At 30.4% G+C, this 26403-nt stretch overlaps 1 protein-coding gene across 2 annotated transcripts in view; it reads left to right on the forward strand.

The window, feature by feature from the left end:
- TEAD1_1 (Transcriptional enhancer factor TEF-1) overlaps nt 1-26403 on the forward strand; it is a 72859-nt gene that overhangs the window by 15270 nt on the left and 31186 nt on the right. For both annotated transcript variants that reach the window (XM_051210787.1, XM_051210786.1), the window contains exons 4-8: nt 4463-4574; nt 16615-17629; nt 22128-22691; nt 23815-24992; nt 25039-25224. In XM_051210787.1, the coding sequence (XP_051070807.1) occupies nt 16852-17629; nt 22128-22691; nt 23815-24992; nt 25039-25224 (2706 nt within the window). In that variant the 5' untranslated portion in view covers nt 4463-4574; nt 16615-16851. The remainder of the gene's footprint in view (nt 1-4462; nt 4575-16614; nt 17630-22127; nt 22692-23814; nt 24993-25038; nt 25225-26403) is intronic.

A 26403-nucleotide genomic window follows, 5' to 3' on the forward strand; every position in this document is an offset into this window, starting at 1 on the left:
TTGTTAGCAGTAATAATTGTCGTATAAATGGATCAAATACATAAAGTATTTTGAGGCTTTTTCACTTTATATTTTTCTAGTATAATCAATTATTTACAGTGGCCAATATAAAAATTTATATTGTGTTGGTTTCAGTTTTTCCAATGACTCACTTTTAATATTCTGATTAGAGTAATAACTACTAACCATTTTGAAACATAAATACAATGTAGATAATATTTTCTAGAAGCTGGATACTTTAAAACCTATGTGTTAAGTGCATAAAGTCATTAGTAAATAAAGCTGATTTGTATTGTTGAAGTAGCATTAGATGATTTATTATACTTTGAAGTTTAATCAACCAACTCTATTTTTATGGACTGTTTCAGTAATGTTTCATTTTTGTGATTCCAGTTACATGTACTGTTGTCCTTGCTACTATAGACACCCTGTAAAAACTCACGAAGCATTTTTAGAAAACCTTGAAATCAACTTACATGATTCCACATTTTGTGGAACTAATTAGACTTCTATTTGAAATTTTTAAACACTGATTGCCATTAAAATGAGTTACTTTATGTTGTTATACAATAACATGAAACATTTACAATCTTATGATAATAATACCTTTCCTTCCATTTCAACATACTGTTGTTGAATTCAATGTACCTTAGATATATTGAGTAAGATACCTGGTTTAGCTAATGGACGTAACGCGAAATAATAAAAAAAGCTAGTAACTAGTACTTTAAAGTTAGATTATATTCTGGGCATTATATTTCTCAAACCAGTAAAGAGAGAACATTGATAGAGATCTTGAACCGGTTGATGTTAGACCCCCATTGAAAACCTGGAAGCACTGGACGGCCGTTTCATCTTATTGTGGGACTTCTCAGCAGTGCGCATCCACGATCCCGCTCGCGAGATTCGAATCCAGGGCCTGAAAATTAGGAATAAATCTATGGATAACATAAAATAGAAGTCCTGTAAGTAGATCGATTTTGTGAATTATCATTTGCCATTTATATAGTTAAGAAATCCAGTTTATTATGCTAATACACAATTAGATTAATTGAACTCTACTAGTTATTTGAGAACTATCTATATTCTATTATAGTTCTTGTTTATCACGAAAAACTAAACATGAAATGTAAAATATCATAGTGCTGTGATTGTTATATTATTTATAAATTTGTATATTTTGATCAATGAATATTCACTTGTGTTTACGGCAATTGTATTGTTTTGTATCTGACATCAAGTGATCCAACCGGTAAAAACATTCTCAGTTTAAAAACACTTCAACGTAATTGTATGATCCATTAGTAAATTCATTTCTTTTTCTATTTCAAAATAATTATTAGAGAAAGAACAATTATACGAGAGAGCATAAAATCATAATATTGTAAAACTATGGAAATTAATTTAATACTACATTTAGGGAATTTTCTATTTAGAACTCAACTGTTAAATAGATTCAAATATACTATAAATAACCGAGTGATTTTAGTAACTTCTACCATTCAATGAATAGAAAACTCTATAGGAAAATTATGGTAGTAGAACGTACTTGTTTTACACCATCGTTTGGTACATTATCGTGTTAAGCTTGAGACGTCTTTGTTTATCTTTTTAATTGCGATTTAAAGTGGTACTACTCTCATTCTGTCAATCACATTTCTCTTATCGAATAATTATGTAACAAGCGAAAATTCCGGAACTATTTAGATGGATAAACCCTTTTGACCAGAATAGTTTTGTACATATTTTTGTTCAGTTTATCATTTGCTTATTATACAGAAAACTTAAATTCTAAATATAAGTATGTTCTATGATATTATTACATTAGTCTCATGCTTATTACTAAATAGAAACAGAAATAAATTAATATAGCTTAGTAGTTCGTCATTTTTCAGTATTCCATTCGCCAAATATGTGTTTGAAATCTGTTGACTCAGCAATATGTGATGAGTTACAATAACTCGACTTAAAAGATTGTCCACCAGTTAGTACATAAATCAGTGTCTTCATACATATGCTTAGTTAAAAGTCCGTTTTGACACGCAGTATCTGATTCATTTTCCAATTACTTATCATGATATTTTTCGAACCATAATATGATGAACTTTTTTCAGGTTATCACATGTTTCTAGGTTTATAAGTTCATAAAAATATGTAAAAGTTGTACCAATTAAAGTTAATTTCTTTGGTAATCAATTTACAATTTACTTTGTTTAGTCTTTTCACAGAAATAAATTTTTCAAGTTCTGAATGTGTGATCACTTGAATCTTACTTAATTTCAATACGCTTAATTTGAACTACACGTTGATATTTTTCTTCAATAAATTTTAGTCGAAATAATATGGAGACTATTGTGACACCAAAATATTTATTTTCTAAACCCTTTGATGTAAAAAGTTCAGTAGTGGAGTGGCGGTAGAATTATTAGAGTCAATCACAAGAAATGAAAATTCAACATTGATAAAATTCTGATATAGGTTTATGGTAGTCTTCAGATCAATCTAACGTATTAGTATTCCAAAACAGTCAGATAAACTCAGAAGCTATAGTTCCTTTAGCATAAACACGAGACGATCATCAAATGATAAACATTTTTATTTACTCACCGATCAGTATTGATCAATTATGATAACTAATGTGATCAAAACACAAGAAAGCATAATGTCTAGAGGCGTATAACTCGAGAGAAAATTTCTAATATTTGGGATCATATTTCCAAATTATCAGTAGAATAATTATAAATATAGTTGTACGGCTTGAGTGAGTGATATCGACGTGATGAAAACTTTCTTTGCTGAACTGCCTTTGATTTGCTTATGTACACTTACTAACAAAGTATTATGTAAAATCAACATGACTCATAACCCGTTCCTCCATAATGCTACAGCTTCAGCTGTAGACTCTAGAGTCATCATACTCACTTCTAATCCATTCATCGTATATCTTCGTAAACGATCTACAATCAGGAAAGAAAGTGAGATCATAGGATTTCTTTCAATCATTTCATCAGTTCATGATGGTGCTGTTCAGTGAGCGTTATGGTGATAGTTAGAATAATGTGACAAAATCTCGAGCCTTTTACAGAGCCATATTTTTACACACGTGAATGAATGTTAGTTTGCTTGATTTCAGACTGTAAGTTAACAATGATAGTGAATACCATTGAAAGCAAGATTTATTCTCATTATTGTTAATAGTATCATTATTTACTAGTTCGGATTATTCAGCGTACTTACAGACAATTTTTTTCACAATAAGTATCAGTACATCACACAGTTGTTTAATTAATTATGAAAACATAATTAGTGCATATTAGAAGAATATTTTCTGCATTCCATAAAGTTGTTATACAATCTTGAACTTTATGTATACATATTCACACACCACAGTCGCTGATTTTCTCTTTTATTCAAGGTAAATTAAAATAAGCAAGACAACAAATTTTATTCAGGTCAAACTTCTGATAACAAAATCATTTGTCGATTGTAACCACTTTCTACAAAATATCACTTTTTTCTTACCAGACCTCAATTATTGTATTGATTTCTAAGCACACTGAAATATCTTGATAGTTTCCACTACATTCATTATCCTATAAATTTATACCAAATATCAAGTCATTTAAACCCATCGTTAATTCAAGAAATAAAATGGTTAGCATATGTCTCACGTGATAGTTGTGTTATAAGTAGAACTCAAGCACTTATTATTTAAAAAAATTTGTGATCCTTTATTTCTGATTTCAAAATCTGTTTTTAAGTGACTTGTAAGATTAACAACTTTGGTGAACGGAAGTGGATTCCGTATAGATTTAATCACAATGGAGAACTATAGAGATCATATAAACGATCATAGTTTCTGAAGATCACACTATATGCGATACAGTTGACACGACCTGAATGAAATAGTAATGATGATTACATCTACCGAACCAGATTTGTTTATAGTCATGAAACACGAGAATGTATCAGACTTGAGTACAAACTCATGATGGGGATATTGCATTGCACTTTTCTGGTGGATTGACATTATTATCTGAACTACCTTTTCATATTTAAAATTTATTGAGAGGCTTTCACACATAGGAAGTGTGAAGTAACGGATGTAAATTATTTCAAAGAAACTTTTATTGCATAGATAACTGCCAGTGCCCCTTATATTCGTTACACATAACCACTTAATGAATCGATTGACTAGTATAATTTTAAATTCATGATTTTAAACTGTTTGGTATCATTATTATGATCTTCAATTTAGCTTCAAAATTTAAATGAAGATTTCACATTGGATCAATAATTAAGCTTTTAGTAATTGTTTGAATCCATGTGGTAGATATTACTACACATCAATGTTTTGACAACCGTTAAATTTAGTTAAATAAAATGGAAAGTGTGAAAATACTCCGCATTTGTCATTTATTTATTTATCTGTACATAACTTTTGTAACTATTTTTCACCAAGGTACCTGAAAAATTTCATTTGGTCACGTGTCATCACTTTATCTAATAAACATATGCATACATCTACAGAGAAAATAGACAGATTGTGTGTAGATCTATCTACCCATACATATGTAAGTTAGTATGCAGAAGATGTGCATTATCGATTTGTTATGATAATGTCTTGTAATTGATAAAGAATTATTTGATTTTCCACAGATTTACTATGCTACTGAATTACAGTATTGATCGCATTCTCTTATCTTCCGTTAATCTTTCATATCACGCTTAAACAAGTGAAAGTCATGTATAATGTTCGAATGAAATTATAAATTAGGAATTAAGTTTACTAGGATATGTAAGACAAGCACTGTTCTCTTGTCTAATTATCAATCGAATCGATCAAAAGAAGTGTTATAATGTTATTAGGTTAGATGATGAAAAACATGGAAACTTCTGAACACTATAAGGAAAGGTAAGTAATGTTGGTGTAGTTTAACCCAATAAATATTGTTTTAAGATTGACCTTTAATGATGATTAGGCTAAGGCTTGTATATACTTCAATTGTTTAAACCTGCGTTGTCTTCCATAAATTGACCAGCAGATAAATTTCAGTCCTTAATCAACTTGGGTTACTTTGGACTTGGATGAGATATCTAAATGTCATCGAGAGTTGAATCTACTCCATGTTATTGATGGTTCTACTATTAAAAGGAAATATTAACAAGATATTTAGTCGGTAATGACTTCAATTATTTTTTTAGGACCAGTGGTTGAAAAACATAGTGGATAGGTGAGGTGTATTAAGTAGAGAATATCAGTCATTTGTTGAAGTTGAGAACATGTATCGAATCAGTTATCCACACTTTGTGGCACATATTTAAGGTCACTACCTAATTCAATGTTCTATAGAGATAATGCATAAATTAAATATTAAACTGTTTAGAAGCTCGTGACAATTAGTAAGATCTGCTACAGGAACAGTAGGTTTTTTATAGAAATTTAAATTACATTAATGAATACTCCTTTTAGAAGGCCAGATGAATAATTTACGTTACTGTAGTGTAGAATTTTTCATTTAGTCTTCAATACATTTCTAGCCTATTATTTAAATTATTTAAGTTTTAGGCTTATAGATTCTAAGCTGAAAAATCCTCCAATCTTTTATCCCTTTCTTCATAAAAAAACTCTTATTTATCGTTATTAACAAGCAGAGTTTATTTGTTTAATTCTTAATACCAAGGTCTTGAATATGCAAAGCAATGAATAACGTTCTAAGCTCTATAAGAATATCTTCCGAGTCCGAGTCCTCAAACGGTTGAGGTACTTCTGAATGCTATTGTTGGTGTTATTTTATATATTATTATAGTAGAATTCTCTGTCAATTTTCAATCGCCATGAAATAACTTACATTTTTAGCTGGATCCAAGTCACGTAATAGCTGAAATTCTAAAGAATGTCTTTAAGTTCAAAGGGTTGTATATACGTCATCTCTCTGTAGTTTGTTAGACGCATTTCACTGATTAGCTAATTACTGAAGGAGACAATATTTTGACATTCAGAACTACTATCACTGAATTACAACAAGCACTGAAGAGTGATGTAAATAGCTTCAAATTGTTCATGCATTTCACTCGTATAGAAATGATAAACTTTGAGTTTAAACTTAATAAAAAGAGTTGTGTTTGTAGTGAATGAAAAAAAGTGTGAGAAAGAGAAAGTATAATTATTACTTTAGCCTATAAACATTTACACAGTCGACTCTGATCTAAACAATAATTGTTAACCCTCATAAAAAATACCCATAAACTTTAAGGAACTCCTTTAAAAAACCAGAAAATCTTACTTCGCAGTTTTTTGTAGTGTTTTTTACTCATGATTAGTTATAAATATACTAAAAATATGTCAATAAGTTGATACAGTTGTAACAAGCCATAGGCTTATAGAAAACTGTAATCTAATGATGTTAGAAATCCACTGTTTTATGCACTTATTGCTGTGATGAAATATATGTGCTTCATATGACATTGGTTAGGTTTAAATTAGAAATATATACTTTAATCTATAAATGAATGTTACTAATATATCAAATAATAAACATTTTAACAATGAAACCTTCAGAATTCTCTCTTAATATAACGTTAAATATTCTAAGACAATATGCATTATATCAATATAGGTGACTTGGTGGAGACTTCATATTATTTAAGGGTAGTCGCCATCGAAAAATGAAATTAAAAAGAGATTTTACCCTAGTATGGGATCCTTTGGTAATAGTCAACTGATATATCTGATGTTATGAAACCCAGTTCAGATTAATATAACAACATCTGACCACTGAACCTCTTACTCATTATGACTAGTGATCAGTATCTTTTGCTTCAAACCTCAGTGAGTTCTTTATTGAGCCACTCGGCTCTTATAGCACAGGTATTTTTTGTTACTAGATAATATGATTTCTTGTTGTTCGTTTTTTTGAAATGGATTAATCGGTTACTGTTCACATCATCGCTACGAGACAATGATATATCAATGCTATCAATCAATTAGATTTTAATGTTATTTTGATAAATCCTGTTTCATTGAGTTGTATTATGCTACATTAAAGAATTCGGATATATTGTCAGTCTCACCAAATTTCAACAGTGTAGTAGTTTGTCATTTTAAAAATAATCAAGACATTTTTAACCATTATATAGTTCAATACTATACAGAAACGTGAATATTTGTTTTTTAATTCCCTTCCACTGTTGTACTAGTTAATTAAGACTTAGAAATTGTCCATTCTGAATTCAACGAAATCATTCTAATATTAACCACATCCCATAAACCACGTTTGTGGAACATTATATTTTACTTTTCTATAAATGTCGCTTTTTTGATGAGAATGATTTATTACTTAAATGCACCTATACTTTCTGTACATCAAACCATGGTTGTCTATGGAAATCTCAATGAACTCAAAATATATAGAGATATAAATATAAATACGACGAAATAGGTGTCCAGTCGTTCCTGGTTTATCATAATTTGTCTAGCTAACAGCTAGATTAAACGTTTATGTCACTTATTTTCTAGCAATTCGAATATTACAATTAAACAACCTGATTTGGAGTTGCCTAAACTGAATAATTACTAATGCTAATCGTATTGTATTCATACACTATTATAAAATGGTTACACATTATCGAGATACCAAATACTGGGAAACTCCAGCAGAAACACTTCAGTTCTCTCCACATCTTCCTTTAGATCTATCGTTTGATGAAATGGGAGTGGAATATTCTGGAATTCAGACACCTAATATATGATGGATGGGAAGGTAGTTGCAGCTGGTGAACTGGTGGAAAACTTCAATGATTGAATATGAGTGATAGATATTGACTGTTAGAAACAGTTTTAAGAGTATGTTTTGAATGAATGTGTTTTGAAATTATGTTAAAGCGATAATTGTTGTAATGTCGCACATTTGGTGCTAGGAATTCTATTATTATTATTATTATTATCAAATTCGGTATTGTGAATTTTGGAACCTAGATTATAACTCTCATCTTAAAGGTTGTCTTTTGAAGGGAATCGCATTCATTTTTCTGTTTACATGGTATCAGTTTTCGTGTATAAGAAACTAATATTCTTATAACAATGAGATACCTTAATAAAGAAAATAATCTTGTTTAACAATTCTGGTCAGACTTCATCACATCCGAGTAGAAATTTCCTGATAAACTACAAAAATCGGATCCTGGTTATCCTTTTCCAGTTAGTTATGATAATACTACCTGAGTAAATGAATATAAATCCCCTATTCCCAACAACATCTCGGGGTGAAAATTGTAAAAAAAAACACTGTGCTCAATAAATTTGGATGCGATTGATAACTGTATTATACCCCGTATGGATTGAACTCCAATGGTTATAGCTTCTCACTAAAATTCCACCACAGGCAATCGATGAAGCGTTGCGCATGATCATGGATTCATTGAAGTCAGGCATTAACAACATTCGCTGCTGGCTCAGTGGTCTATAAGTTAAGTGTCCGTGTGCAAGACTGAAGGTCCTGGGTTTGAGTCTTGAGAGTGGGATTTTGGGTATGCACTGCTGAGGAGTCCAATGTCAGGACGAAACGGGCGTCCAGTGCTTCCTGGTTTTCAATATCGGATTATATTAGATCGACTGGTAATTTCAACTGTAAAAATACTACAATGTCTACTAATCCTCCACACGAAGCATATTTACTGGGTAATTACCAATTGATTATAATTTTTAACTTTAATTGTTGTATGAAATATAATGTGGTCATAGCTCGCAACTTTATGCATAAATCAGTGCCTAACAAAATTGAATGACCTGTTCAATTAAGACGTAATAATTATAAACTTACTGACTTAATTACTTACTTAGACCTGTTGCTCCTTGTGTAAGAGCATAAGCCGCCCACCAGCATTCTCCATTCAACTCTATCCTGGGCAATCCTTTACACTTGTTTCCAGTTGCTATTCATCCTTTTGATACCTTCTTCCAATTCTCGGCGCAGTGTGTTCTTTGGTTTTCCTCTTTTCCGTTTCCCTTCAGGATTTCAAGTCAGCGCTTGCCTCGTGATACAATTCAATGATTTCCGCAATTTATATCCTAACCAATTCCGGCGTCTTTTCCTAATTTCTCCTTCAATTGGAAGCTGATTTGTTCTCTCACACAGTAGGTTTTTGCTGGTGATATCCGGTCAACAGACATTCAGTATCTTGTGCTAATAATTGTCTACACACCTCTCTACAACGGATCAAACCTACAACCTCCAGGTTTCAAGATGAACATTGTGCTATTGAATCTCTGAGTCCTGATACCTTGATTAAGATTTCCAGCAGCATTTATTTGGCAATCGTTAGAGCTTAATAATTTCACAATTAAAACAGATATCATAGACGACGTTGGATGATCATCGTAACATAATGCGAATTGACAGAAGTGAGGGATGTGGATCAATGGATCCCCTATACAGTGGCACATAAGTTTTGAAATTGCCACGCGAACTTGAGACTCCATGTTGATTATTGAATGAAGTGTAAACTCCAAGATGTCTTATTAAAATTATAAAATTTAGACATATGCCACTGTCCTCAGATGATGTTTCAGTGAGTATTTATCCGTGGTCATATTATGATTCGAAAAATTGGCAGTTGTTACTTATTCCATATGTATAAAGGTTTTGAGCCAAATATTCACATTTACTCTACACACATATTTTTTAATCTGTTCACTAATTAAAAATTCCTTTAAGATCATAGTGATTCAACACTTGACACGTAGTTATGGAACTCTTATGAATAAAAGATATTCCCAATCTGTTTATTAAAACAGTCGGTCAATTGTATGGTTTATATTATTTGTTTCATGTTAGTTTTTTATTAATTTAAGGACTGACTATGAGCTGGAGGACCATTGAAAACCAGTAAAAATAAATAATTGTTTCAGTTTAGTATAACACTGTCCAATAGTACGCACTTAAGATCCGACATCGAATCGAACCGCGTTTCTTTCAGTCTCTAACGAGCACAGTATCTTAAGACCATTGAGTTGGTTTATATTTTCAATTGCAATTTATTCTTATTCGACTACTGATCAATTCGTATAATGAACAATAATGAAAGTGAATCATAGTTAGTGATAATTTCTTTATTCAATTTGTTAGTGGTTTTTAATTTTAAGATAGATTTTATTGCAAGTTGAGATCAGTTGAGAAATAAATACTGAAAGTAGAATATATAAACATTTTATTGCAGGTTCGTTCATCGGTGTATCACGTACCGTCACTAGTCATAGTGACCGTGTTACAACTAATTAAATGGATCGAAATTCACGTAGATTATGCTTTTCTTTGCATATATGTCCTATTACTGTATTTAAAAAATTCTAACATGATGTTATCACTTCATTCAATGTTCATTTTAATAATTATCATGATTATCATAAAATCACATTTTAAATTCTTTTTCACACTTAGTAACTATCTGTCCTTATCAAGACCTTTACTTGATAAAGAGTTGTCTTTTAAACTTCTAATGATAATAAATCTGAAGTATGAAAATAAAACATAATTATTACTGTAATGAGTGACCTATATATTTATGCATGTGTATTTGTACAAATTTTTTGTTTCTACAAAATAAGGGTATATATGCGTTATAGTGCTGCTATTTTAGCGATGTTGACCCTCCCATTCATTTTCATTGACTTCCTTCACACACACATTTACAGACAGACATATGCGCACTCATACACATAGACGCAAACACGTTATACTTGTGTCTTCCAGATTTATCTGCTACTTATTATTGATACAACATACTTATGTCGTAAAATATACTTTAACATAATATATAGAAATATCTTTACAATAGGTCAATGTAAGAGTGCATATATATTTACTTGGTGAATAAGTGTATGTGTGCTGGTGTGTATAATTCTTATCGGTGTGTCTATCATTAAGTTTTTTTTTAATCCGGAGATTTTTTAATTGTAACTATTTTGTAATAAAAGAAGATAGAAAAAATTTGAGTTCTTTTGTTATTTTCATTATTTCTATCACATTGTGTTGTTGTTATGATGCATTCTGTTCCTCTCAAAAGATATAACACACATACATACATAAATCAATCATCTATGATACTTACGATTTCCAATTACCATACTCTTTAAACAGTCGTACACTTGTGTATATATTCATCATAAGACAATATACTCACGCAAATAAAAGTTTATTCTACTCGTCTTCTTTCTCTCTCTTTGACTAGTCCAGTAATGTCCTCTCTATCAACTTGCTCCTACTAATTTGTTTAAATCCTATAGTCGATTTTTGTATACCAGTAATGTGTAAACATGTTTGATCCATTCGTCATTATCGTTATGATCACTATAATTATAAATAATAAATATTTACCAGGATTTGTCGAATCATACTCAATTTATTATGATGATTAATTTCCAATGTCATATTCCTATAAATCTGTTGGTATGTGTCAATATTAAAGTGACATTGTTTATCGCTATTTCTGCTTCACTTTTTGCATGTAAATATCCATTTATATGTGTCAAGTTTGCACCAATCAAATATTTCGAGTACTCGTAATTTGTGTTAATTATTGTTTATCATGAATGTGTGATTTTTTGAAATAAGAGTACTGAATTGTTTGAAAATTCAATTTAAGGAATGACACTTACAATAATTACATGGAAAAACAAATTGATGATAGTTTACTAGTTGTTGGCTAGTTTATGAAGGGAGAACAGGGATATACATTGACGTGTATTATTCGTTTGTATAAATTTCTCCAGCTGAAACAATTGATTTTATGTCTGAATGTCAATCAACTTTGATAAAAAGAACAATACGCAGGCCTACTAACTCGTCGTTATTTACCCCCTTGAATATAAAACATACATACAAACATACATGCAATGATAGATGTATACACATGTATTGAAAGGATATCAAAATTATGCTTTCTTTCTCTCTTTTAATGTGTATAACCGTCACTTCTCCTTGCATGTATACACAGAACAAAACCAAGTTCATTATGCAAAAATGTCAGGATCATTTATTTTTAAAAAAATGAGATTAACTATATGTGTAAGTTACCATACCTTCTTTTTCACTTTAATAAACGATGATCAATCACAGTAAATAAATAATTAATGCTATAACTAGTTTATGTTGAAAAAAGGTGATACCATTAATCTTACTGTTTGACTAGATTACTTTTATCATCGATGTTTATAAACCGGTAGTTAAAGGTAAAAAACATTACGGAATGTCTGGAGATATAAATGTCAAATCCGAAATATAAAAGGTTATTTTGCTTAAAAGTCGTGTGAATAATAAAAAGTTTTTTTGAAGTATATCAAAACAACATGAGAAGAGTACACATTGAGTATTCTTTACCGATTTCGATTTAATTAACCTTGTGATTAACAATGATGTGAACGAGACAAGTTAATTGTAAGTTTAGGAGAAAGTAAATTATGTTGTAATTATTTATCATTTATTAAGTATAAACACTTACCTCATAGTTATGACAGAAAGAAAGTAGTGAAAAGAAGATAGAAGTAGTGGATGTATCTTACTATCCAATCAGTTAGTTGATTTCTCAAGTCATTAGTCATCCAAGACAATTATTAACCCATTTATGAGTCTCTCAACATATAAATATAATTTATTAGAAGATACTTTCGAGTTCACGTTGCTGATGAGACTAAACAGAGATAATTTTAAAAAAGATATTTGTCTTTTATTGATGTTCATTCGTTGATATTGATCGAAATACAAAACTTTAAGGGGGTCCAGAGTATTTTGAAGGATCTACTCACGTTTATACTAATTAGTCATATTTAATAAAGATTGTGATAGGAACTTTTGTTTGATTTATTTTTACTGAGATTATCAACAACTTCTTTGTTCATTAAGTGTATATATCATATACAAAACTTTAGTTCATTTTCCTGTTCATTTACTGATTGAGAACTAAAAACTATAGCATAATTGTTATTCAATATTTCAAGTCCTAGCGTTTATCATGTTTGTGTTTTTGATCTGACATTTTTCCTGCTCTGAAATGAAATTAACTCTGATGAAAATCACACTATAATAATTATCACTCACCCAATAAATGAATAGAACATTATTAGATTTACAGGATACGATGCTGATATTAAATATTAAAAAGACTGCTATAACCACAGTCTTTGTTTGGAAAACAGCTATTTGGAGGAAATTATTCATTTTGTTTAGATTTTGATCCTTAATTCAATAATGAATAGTCAATAGACATATTTCTTTGTTACCCTCTACTCATAATTGGGCGGTTGTATATGTTGTCAACACAATGAAATGAATTTTATTGATCTTACAGGAAGTACTATTAAGATTGCTAATAAACTAGTTCTATTATATTAAAAATTATTTCAATTGTCGAAAGATTTCGATCATTTTAAGATGGAGCAGACAATGTTGAAAACCAGAGTGGACTATGGCATGGATTTTTTCCCAAATAAAATTACTTGGGAAGATGCATATATAGCCCCACTTATGCTAGAACTTTGAATGTTTAGACTTCAAAGTGAGCAAGATATTCCGAAACGAATTTATGAATCAAGGTGTATGTGTTTACCACACTTAGTATATTTAACTTTTAAATCACTATTGAATACTCTGGTATATACGTTACATGGTTCTTTAGGTTTCACAACACAATTCTTCACATAATCCTTTTAAATGTTTAACCTAAAAAAATTATGTTAAATATCCCTTAAACAATAAACAGAACCACTTGACAGATATTTTCCAACAGAAAAGTGAAGACAAATTAAAATCTATTCTTGAGTTTTGTGATCAACTACCTCTTTTGATGTGTATCTCACTAATGATAAGTGGTTGATTTAAATTTATTTAAATCGCAAGAGAAATAGATTGATATAGTTAATCATTTCTGCATATTTATTCGATTGACACTCATGTTTGATGTAAATGAAATATTACGAAATCAATGTGTTTTATAAATAATGAGTACATTAAAATGGCAAATGTCAAGTTATAATATACAACTACATACAAATAGGTAAATGTTATCTATTGCATTGAATAATTTCTTTCCCTAGTACATGTTAGATAGATTCTAAACTTATATTATGTCAGGAGTATGATAAATGTCAAATGGTTTGTTTATCTTTACGATGATATGTGTCAATGAATGTTTAGTTTGTTTTAATCTAATAATAATTATTATTATCATAATAATTAATACACACGCGGATGAGTAACAATTTTTTTATTTCAAATATTTGTAATTTTAAAGTTATTTACTTGTTTTTACTGAAACACAAAATATTTCTGTTATTTTGCTTAAATTCACTTTTTTATTCAGGTTTTAATTTGAGTTTGATTAGAATATAACTGTCTTTTTAAACTGTTGTTTTTGGTATAAATTGTCTTGCTGAAGAGTTTGGAAACATAAACTAAATAAACTGTCGTCCGGAGATATGTTTGTCGATGATAGATAATTATGTGATTAAAACTGTAAAGGATTTACCATATCAAGCATTTTGTTTTTTTTAGCTACATGATAGTGGCTAGTTACCAAACGTGACGAAAACACTATAAGAATACAAATACTACTCATTTTATGAGCTTTAATTTCTTCATACATTATATTGAGCTTTTTAAGAACTGAGTATTATTAATATTTTTTTTATGAATGTTTATTCCAATAATTTATCGCTGGAACACGACAATGTTTGACAACATCTTTATCTATTAGTTAGTTGGCTTTTAATCTGGCGAAAAACAAGGCACCACCCAGTTATTTATCATGACACTAGGTGGTTAGAAGCAATCGATCGCTGGAGCGAGATCAGGACTAGGAAGTAGACAATATGATTTTGGTAACTTCTGTGATTGCATTGATATTTTCTGTGATCGGTGTTACATGAGAATAAACACTCCACTTAATGTTGAGTGTTTCAAATATTGTAGTGACTAAACAAACTGATAATATCTTGTATTGCCGTTCACAAACATAACCATTCATAACCATTAAATTCTAGTCATATATAATAAATTGCACCATCAACGATAGTCTTTTATATTAATTTCTGAGTTTAGCTTATACTATTGTAGTCATTTCGGTTACCGTTGCTTGTAAATATGGCATAGATATTCAGGGTTCAATAACGCTTCCCTCTGTAACGCCTTCATACTCAAAGGATACCAACCCAGTCAAATCAGAAGTCAGGAATGAATGAGTTCGAAGATAGATTTCGAAGATTGTCGGTGTGTTGAGAAACGTTTGATCTATTCTGGCTAGTAGTTCTGAGGGATGCTTAGCACGGCATACCCACTCGTGATCTGGAGCGGAATAGTGATGGAGCACCTTCGGCTAGTGTGATTTTAGTCAAACCAATGGGGTTAGCATTGATATCTAAGACTTACAGAACTATTCATTTTTAAGATTTATTTACGACTACACTAGTTGTCTCGTTGTACAGACAGAATTATTGAAAAAATGGAATATATGAAATGAAAATTGTTTGAGATTTCATATAACCAATGTGTTATTCATCGTTTGAATACTTTGTTACTGAAAAGCTGCACTATCCATCCCTTATTTTGCAACTATGCCAATGACTTGCTCTCTTAAGAAATGAATCATTTTATACGATTTTTCCTAATTTACAGTTTTTTTTCAATAGAGTAGCCTACGGAATATCCTAACTTGTAAGCTGAATAAATATTGCTATGGTGACTGTGTTGTTTCTTAAATCTGAAATTGATCATATATGTGCGTAATATTAAAAAGAGAAAGCATGTCTACAATCTTACCCGTGAAAATTCAAAAACAAGCCTATTTTTATGTTACTCGGTCAAATGAAATTGTTATCTCAATCACAGGGCAGGATAGATTTGTATATCGTGTTCTTCAAATAAAACTTTTGTAACTGGGTTCTGTATGAATGAAATTAGAAGATAAAAGAAATTTATATTTTGATTTTTTTTTAACTGTATAAAAGTCTGAACTCAAAATTGACAAGATAACAAGGAATAACAGTAAATGATTTTATGATTTAAAATAAATTACTTTGACAATTAATGTTAGCAGTTACTCACCCCCGAAACACATTTATGCACATTCCGAAGCATTTACTCTCCTACCCGAATAATCTGTCTATTTTCGTTTTGTCCACTTATCTCCCTATTCACTTCCTTCACCCCTGTCACATCAAACATCACAACACGCACATAGAGGGACATAATGGATCTGTAAAACACTACGCACTTCGGTCCTAATACTAATGACTTCATATACTTTAAATATCTGAGGCTTGGTTAGTCATGAATTTAGAAAATGTTGTCTTTAAAGTCTATAGTGGTTCTATTTTGAGCAAGTTAATTTAAGTTCAAAACGTTACTTCTGCTTTAGCTTAAAATAGTATATTTACCTCACCCTATCAATATATCCAGTGACACTGACAGTAACTAGGATGACATTGTGAATATGTTCATTATAGGTCAGACATGTAAATATATTTATCTTAAGAAATTGATTAATTTTACAGAGCATAATTTCTTCTCTCTCATTCCTATGTGTTCGTTTAGTAATTCACATATTATCGCTTCATCTCTTCAGCATATTTCACAATAGCACAAAACATGATAATACCATTTTTCTATTGAGTGGAGGAATAAATAGAAAAAGCAGATTTCGATTTTATTTATTGGATGGAAAAAAACTAAGTATACGTAAATATAAACAAATATATTGAGGAGATATTTGTCACAGAAAGAGCTGGTGGAAATATTTGTACATATATGCACACATACTTGTAAACATTTATCACATACACATATAAATATTATTTGGAGCATGGAAATTTGTAAAGGTAAACCAGGTTTTTTAATCCCGAATCTCACATCTGCAACTGCGATGGCTGCAGCCTCTGGAGATGGGAATGGTTCCAGTAGTGATGGTGATTCAGTCCAAATGACAATCTCTAATAACAATCATCATCATAACAATAACAACAACAACAACGGTAATCATTCAAGCGGGGGAAATTCTTTAATTAATTTGAGTAAAACTGTATCTAAACATAATATGGATTCAGATTTAGGATCTGTTAAAATGTATATAAACAAATCATTATCTGATAATGCTTCTGCTAAATCGCCACTTTCGTTACATTTGGAGAATTCTGGGATAACACATGAACATTTGATAACTGAATCAAATAATGCACTACAACAACATCTTCATTCTCATCATCATCTTAATACACAATTAAAAAGAAGCCCTCCACCGCTTAATCCTGTCCTTACTCTTCCCTCTGTCACAACTACCATTTCAAATGGATCATTCTATTGTAATTCGATAAATACCAGTTCTAATCATCAAATAAGATCAGGTAAACGTCCAGCGCCTACAACGCCGAAGCGATTATCAACAAATTCTACAGATTTTCATTTTGACGATGACTGTGTCAGTAATTCCGGTTCTGATATGGATGCTCATGAGAATTCGAGTTCCACAGATGTTGAAGGTGTTTGGTCGATGGATATAGAACAATGTTTTCAGGAAGCTCTAGCAATATATCCACCATGTGGACGTAGGAAAATTATACTATCGGAAGAGGGAAAAATGTATGGTAAGTTACTGTATTTATTTTCTAAAACTTACAGACTATGTAGTTTAATTTGATGTTTCAGTACCGAGAATTTCCATTGTTATTTCGAAATGCTTCAAAAGTTATCTTCATGATAATCTGAAGTCAATACTAGAAGGGAAACATTTAGAATTTTTGTATTTTTCATTTCACCATTCCATGAGTTCTATTATAATAAGAGGGTTTATCGTGATTTAGTATTACACGGGTGAACTTGTGGCATTTGTAGAACGAGTTGTTTACCAAAAACGTCCATTTCAGATGAATTCATTTTCAAAGCTGTACAATCGCATATAAATACTTTTGCATAGTGATAATCGATAATTAGTTTGGTGAGAATAAAAATTTACCAAACATAGTAATAGCGAAGAAACTGAAAATATAATCGCTAAGAGCTTGAATACTTATCGTGAATCCTACAGAAGTTGGATGAAGATTTATAATTGTTAGAATGGACTTGGTCACTCGATAAAATGAAATTTCGAAATTGAAATGATATGTGATGATATAAAAAAATAGAAATAAGTCAGTTAGGGATAAAAGATCTATATAATGACGGGAAGAGGTAGAATGATGTTTGGGCGATAAGAGCATGGTATGAGTACAAATTCAATAAGTTTCTTTTGTATGGACAATCCTAGCTTCTTCAAATGTATGGTTAAAGCTTTGATGGTACCAAGGGGATGGCAACTAACAATCATTAGTAGGCGTTCGTTTACCTTGTAGATAAATTTAAACGACGACTAATTTTTTGATGGAATGAACCTTGATTACTAGGTGGTTTATATTGGCCTTCCATCGCTGACCCTTTCCAGTCATGCAGCATAATGTTCATAAACTATTTTGTATGAAATGCGCATCGAACTACCTATTTACTTAGATACACAGAAACTGGTTGGTTGATAAATGTACGTAAAAGTGGTTATAAGCAAGAACTTATGCTTAAGGCTACTAATGAATATAGAAAGACTGGAGAGCACTATCGTTAGAGTTGATTCCAAGAATGTTATTTTGAGAGAGATGGAAATCCTGATCTTCAAAATATCTTCAACTTTATCACCTTCAGATTCAATGCTCATATGAAACATTCTCTTTGGTACTGACATTAAAGATTCGAGTTTTAAATTTTTGTCAACAAATCTAGCTATGTCACTTACCTTCGATCGATATTTTTGTTATAATATTTAATTCTCTATCCATGACAATAACGCTGTAAATTCTTCTTATTTGTGTTGCGTGAGAAATGATCAATTTTGTTTTCCTACTACTAGTACCCGATTGAAAGGATGTAAATTTTTATTGTGCGTGGTAGCTATTAAAGACATCTAGGTAACAGGTTAAAAATATAAATCACCATGTAATTTGCGTGTATTGATGATTTCTTATCATCTCATTATAAACCCTAAATGGACACTTAACTTCGGTGTAAATGTAACTATAAAAAGAATAAGTATCAGTTATTTATTTCTTAGTGGAGACTTTTTGATTATCTGTTGACTTTTCAGATGATTTACTTAAGTTGAGCAGGAAGATTCACTGTATCAAGGAAATAAGAGAATCAAACAAAGAATATCAATTAAATTTAATGACCGCATATTAATTTTTAAAGTGACTGATTTGGACAATCGTCTTGAACATTATGAGCTAATATTCGAAGCTTTCATTTGCATTATATTTCAGTCGGGTATTATTTGAAAATTTAATAATTAAATGAAATTATTCTGTTTTAATTTAGTTACTTCAAAACTTTCTTATTCTTTACTAAGATTACACGTAATAGGGTTAGATAATCAATATATATTCACAATACATGTATCTGATTTCACAACACAAATGACAATTATTTAATTTTATATAGTAGTCTATGTCACTCATCTAAAGTGTGAAGTCTATTCATGTGCTTACCGGATAAATCTTACTAAATTCAAACACTATTTCACTTTTACTGAAGTTCATATTGCATCAACTTTATCGAACTTCACACTTTCAATATACATATATTTTAACGATTTAAAAAGAAAAATTCCAGTAGACATGGATTGTATTCACACATTCATTCATAGTAAGCTAAAACTAATTCGGCAACTTAATGTATGTCTACTTATATCTACCTTTTATCTGTCTTATTAAGTAAGTGATGGAATTTATCTAATAAAAGGTGTTGTCACATAATTTTGTTTGTTCTATTTCCAAATTAACCTGTACAGAAAAAAAAGGAAAAAAATGGGTGTACCTTAAACTGAAAATAATTAATTATTTCAATATGTTTTATACTAATCCATTAAATAGGTACTTGTAATTTTGTATTTCTATACCAAATATGAAAGTTGGATAGCTCATGTATTTGGTCAAAAAATACTTGAAGTATTTGTAATTGAAGGCAAATTTACATTGAAATACTTTAAGAATAAATTAGGTTTTATCTTCTAATGGAACTCATTAACTTGGAATAGAGTGGTTTATAGTTTTTTTTACAAGATACCTTAATTATTTGACCATTTGTTTAAAAAAATATCCATTGTTTTCAAGTTAAATAGCTTATGGTATAAAACTGTTAGAGGACCATTTGATTTGATGTTAATAATAATAGATCGTAAGGGAAATATAAGTCATTCAATTTATGCCTAACCAATAACTTTGTTGTAACTACCATCCATATTTTATCGTTCTTATGAATAAAGTTATTCGAAATTTTAGAGTAATGTTCTTTCTTCTGTGTCTTCAATCGGAGTTAGGTGTTAGACCTGGGAATACTTAAACATACTTCCTGAATGTTGAAACTAAAGTAAATCGAACTTAATAACTGGAGGTTTGTAAACTGATATTATATAAATTAATTGACAAATCTTTACATCAGGTAATATTAAGTGATAATTAAAACCATAAAACCATTGATAAATGATCCTAGAGTTATGTACACTTGGATGATTATTTTGTCAATAATTTAAGGAAAACAATTTGCCAAACGGGTACATGGCCACAAAGAGTATGTCACATCAGCCTCGGGAGAAAGATTAATAATGTTCCTTGTGTACTATTCAGGACATTTATAATAAATTTTCTGACATTTTCAAGAGTCAATCCTAACTACTTTAATGTGGGGGATGTGCCTAAAAAAAATAATCCTAATTGATTCAGCTGAAGCATAACTGATTACGCACAGAATATACAAATAAAAAAATTATTAACCGTACATATAATAATATATAAAAGGAATTATTCAATACTTAATTGCATTCATCCCTCTTGATTCCTACTATCCGCTGTTTTTATTCAAAATGTATAGTATGATTAGAAGTGAACTAGAGCTTATTCCATTTAATTGTCTAAATAAATTCTCATTTTAGAAAAATGATTGACAATGATCAAATGAAACTAAATATACAACAAATAGTATCTTCTAAATTCTGAAAATTTGAAGAGATTTGGATGGGTAAACTGTAATTATTGGAATACCAAATAATGGCTTACATTAAATTGTCGTAGTTCATCGTTTTATAGTTTAAGAGAGTATACGTCTGCTTTGTCGAACATTACAAAACTAGGAAATAAAACACAATATTCTTGAAGGCTTTGAACATTCATCTGTATATTGAAGCGAAACATCTAAAGTTTTGCTATATTATACTCATTTGCATTTAGTTTTATAAGTGAAGACGAAAATTATTAAAGGTGTACGAAATCATTCCCGTAAAAATTTACCATCCAAAGAAGCAAAGCAGAATATGAAAAAGCAGTTGGATTCAAGAAAAAATGCCTAAAATAGGTCCCATGAAAATCGTGTTTCTTTACTAACTGATACTAACTGGAAAACAATTGAAAATTATGGGTCACTTGACGGGTGTTTCACTTGAATTCGAGACCATTCGGTTGTTGACAATTGAAATCTGAACAGAATAGAATATATGACCCCCAATTTTCTGAGTGGGCGCAAACCTATTAGACAATTCATTAGGAAATTAATTGTCTATATTTTCAGTTTCTATCGGTTCGTAATATAGTACAATAATTACCCAATGCTGTCAATGGTAACTGTTCTGTTACCATTTAACACTGAATTGTCGGAAATACCAGTTAAATGTTATTTAGTAATACGTTTAACATTGCAATTATTATTAGCAGTAGTTGTAGGGTTATTATTATTATTATTATGTGGGTAGCCTGTGAAATTATTCATTTTAATTTGAAAACAGTTTTCACTAAACGCTAAAGTCTGTCGTCTAAGCAAATTCTCTTCATCTAGTTAATATTTCTCATTATCCTTGTGATATTGAGTTTGTCAAACAATCATATGTATACTTATCTCAGCCGAGTTATTTTTAATTTTCAGTCAACATAATGTTTATTAGCTCTGAGATATACTCTGTGAAGTTCGTATTTTCGAATTTGTTAATGCTAAGTGGATAAATCATGTTCATAACTATATCCATTTTATTCTTTTTAAAATATACATTTGTGTATTTTCTTCTTAATGTGACAGGACGAAATGAATTAATTGCTAGATACATATATCAACACACTGGAAAGATTCGAAGCAGAAAACAAGTTTCAAGTCACATTCAAGTATTGGCTCGTCGAAAATCTAAAGAACTTCAAGCTCAGATTAAGGATCCTGATACGAAACAACGAGCTATTATGCATCTATCAATGCTCAGTTCCGCACAAATTGTATCTGCAGGAGTGCTTGGTTCCAAAACCTTACCGTCTATCTCAACATCTAGTGGATTACCAGTGACATCATCTGGAATTCATCCATCAACAGATGATGAGAAGATCAATGAAATTAAATTGTCAAATTCACATCCTTTGAATATGACAAATAATCGAAGTGATATGCATAGTTTAATTGTTGAAGATATTGTCACTGATAGAAGTCCTCATATTAATGATCTTATACATTCTAATAATAGAGAATTAAAGAATAAAAGTAATGGTTTATATCTTGAAAATCTACATAAATACCCCTCTTCAACAGCTATCAATAATAATGTTCAAAACAATTTTACAGTTAGTAATAAAAATTTAGTTAAAGGTAAATCTCAAGGTAAGTTATATCATACAAGGGTATAAATTGGCTAATTTTTGCTCGTTTACATGATACTTTTATTTTATCGAGGTTATACAGAGACGGGATACGACAACATTACATAGATTGTATAAATTAGCTGTAATATATGCTGTTAACTATTTATTTATGAATGGAAAAGTGTATACGTATATTGTATTGAAATTTATTATTGCTAAAACAGGTCTATTAGGTACTTCATAATATTCAACGTTATGTAGAAATAAATCTGATAAGTACACTTTTAATGCCATTTGGAAATTCCGTAACTTGTAAAAGGCTGGTAATCTGTAAGGCCGAATGGTGTAGGACTTCAGTATAGTGTTTTCAGTAAATAAATTGTCACTAAGTCAGTATAAATGTGATAACCGTAATAGAACATCCCAATACGGAATGACATTCTTAGTTATTAACACATTGGAAAAAGAAAACTGTATATATATCTAATTTATATGACTTTGACCAATATAGTTTCTAACGGGAATAAAATACATTTGACCAATTTTTCTGTTAATTACTGATATTACTTGATGTAGTCTTTGAAATAAATAGATAAATACTTGATAGTTTAATAGTTGAATTCATGAGTCAGTCGATCAAGTCTAGATCACCACGGAAAACCTGGTAGCACTAGACTGCTGTTTCGTTCTAGTATGAGACTCCTCAGTATTGCGCATCCACAATAATAGTTTATTTACTATTAATAATGTCGTCATTCATTTGAATTTTCAAAAATCGAAATGGTTTAGATGTTTATCTAAAGAAAAACAAGGGGAATTTTGAATTTCAGTTTAAAGTTTAATCGATAGTCTAAACTCCTGATAGATATGACAGTATAAAGACACCAATAATACACTCCGTTTTCCTCTGAGTAATAGGTCTTTCAACTATTCAATATCGATATTTTCAACTTGAGTTCATTTTTGACACCAAGTTGTCATTATATAATTAAAAAACTCAATCCCTCACCACAATATTATTTTTTAAAATTATTCTTCAGCTGATATCAGTCTGTAAACAAATTTGCTTCTATTACAGTAAATTTTGATATATTTTGATTTTTTCGAAGTTGAATGAAAGATTTTCGCTTTTTCCTTTTAAGAAAACTGTTCATATTCTACAGTAATACAAGATGATAAAACGACCCAATATAATCATATCAATTTAAATCCCTCTAGTCAAGCTACACTAGCACATCTTCTTCCTATAAATTCATCTTTACCACCGTATTCATTTGATATAAGACAACAAGGAAATATGGTGAATAATGATAGTTCACAGTTATCTTATCCATATGAGGCATTTTTAGCCTTGAGATCTCAACAACAGTCAAATTTATTCAGTCAAAATTCGGATACATTAGATTTGCATAACAAACTTCTTGGACCTGTCGATAGTAAACAGCAACACGAAATCGATTCAAAACAACTAAATTTTCCCTTGGCGTTAGATAACCTTATGACAATCACTTCAAATAATCATCGAAATCAGTCGTCTTCTCCATCAACTTCATCTTTAGTAAATAATGGTAATCGTTTACAATCCACATTACCAATAAATAATTCCTCTGTTATATTACCAAATTTACAACCTGACGGACTAGTTCTTGTCAAAACATCAGTTGGTCAGTTATTATACTGTCCATCTAATCACTATAACAATAATAATGATAATAATAACGCGATTCCTCAAAAAATACATAATAGTACTACCACTATCAACAATAATATTGATTCGTCCATATCCTCCTCAAATTGCTCGTCAATCTCTTCATTATCCTCAGTACCGAGTTTTACATCAACTCTTTCAGTGCCTAATTCACTAGGCTCTTCAATGACGTCAACCACACCATCAGCAACAGCATCCGTAGCAATGGCAGCTGCACATGTTGCTTCAGTTGCAACCTATGAACAACAATGTACATCAATAACATCTGTTTTATGGCCAACAAATTCTTTACTGTCATCATCACCATCATCATCTCATCATGCATCTGTACTGTCAGCTAAATCAAATATAAATACATTTCCTTCGACAGTTGTACCTAAACAGAATCCAGTTTTAATAGAACAATTAAATGTTAATCATGCTCACCGTAATAACAATAACAATTATAGTAATTTAATTGCAAATGCATTAGCAACTACTAATAAACAACTAAGTGATGATGGAACAATGAATTTCTTACGAGAAATTTCTTATTCTTCAATGAATCCTTCAAGGGATAGCGATGATTCTATTTCAGATTCCCCGAAATATTCTAGAAAAATGATTGTAGAGGTAAGTTCATTTACTATCTATTTTGTATCTCATGAAAAATTTCTAGAGTGCAGAAAAAAATATATCACTGTCAAATGTAAATATTTCTACTATGGTTACTAATACAACACCAGAGGATTTAAAAAATATCGACATACCCAAATGGATGGGACGATCAGTTACAGCACCTAAAATGAGATTGGTTGAATTAAGTGCCTACATGATAAGTTCAACGTCGAAATCCCAGTCCAATGTAAGTTAATATAATTCGCAGTTATTTATTGTTTTATTATCGTAGTTTAAACCTACTTCCACTTTCTTTATAGTAAATATAGTGCTTAGGTTATCTTATTATAAAGAAACACAATTTCATCAGTCCTTTGAAATCGGTCAGACTGAATTTAATTTGTAAACTTTTATGAGACTCTTTGATAGTATAGAGAATAGTCCCGTTCTTGACGCAATTTACCATATTTCAGGGTTTTGCAAGTGACATAATTTTGAACCTGTGAACCTCACTTTGCTGATTAGTCTTATTAATCTCATTTAATTCAAGAAAATGGGATCACCTCTGGACGTTCTGTACAACATTATACATTTCAAAAACGTCATCATGTTTCTTCATCATGGTATTGGATATATATTCAAATACTATCTTTAAATGGTAGATAATGATCGTTTAGTTGCAGGACTCTTAATGCTAGAATGATTACTAAGATATTTAATGTTTATGAGTTCTGGAGAAAAATAAATCAGTCATATGCATTAAATAAGACTATCTAGATAGAAATACCATTGTCCTTGTTTTTAATAAGAGCTAAGCACTTTCGTCTGACACAAATACTGTCATGTACCATAAAATTCATTGAAAATTAACTGGCAAACAATATTCAGTACTTAAGTATAAATTGGTTTCTTATGTTAGGTACCTAAATTATAATGTTACGAATATATTTTTCAACTTGGTAATAACATCGAAATGGCGGATAACCACTGAAAACGTGAAGGCACTGGATGGGACTCCTCAGCAGTGTGCATTCACGACCTCAAAATCAGGGACCGGAACCCGGACCTTCGGCTTCACGCCCGAATGCTTGACCTATAGACGACTAATTTGGTCATTTTTTCTAACGTTTCGTTATTTAATGCCAATTTAATTTTAACTTATCTATGGACTGCTTGATTAGAATCCGATACTTCATCAAAACGTGTTACTTAACCAATTGTATACTGACTGAATTTATTGGTACGGCTCATTAACACAAATTTACTATTCATTAATAATTTAGAGCGACCAACATATTCAAACACAATAAAATTCAGTTTCAGATACCTGTCATATATCAAACATGATCCATATTTACTAACGTAAAATTTAGTTTATGCCAATTTAATGAGGTTCTTCAATGTTCCTATTTTTTGTATTTTCGTT

This window comes from Schistosoma haematobium, chromosome ZW (assembly GCF_000699445.3).
Source record: "Schistosoma haematobium chromosome ZW, whole genome shotgun sequence".
Taxonomy (NCBI): Eukaryota; Metazoa; Platyhelminthes; class Trematoda; order Strigeidida; family Schistosomatidae; genus Schistosoma; species Schistosoma haematobium.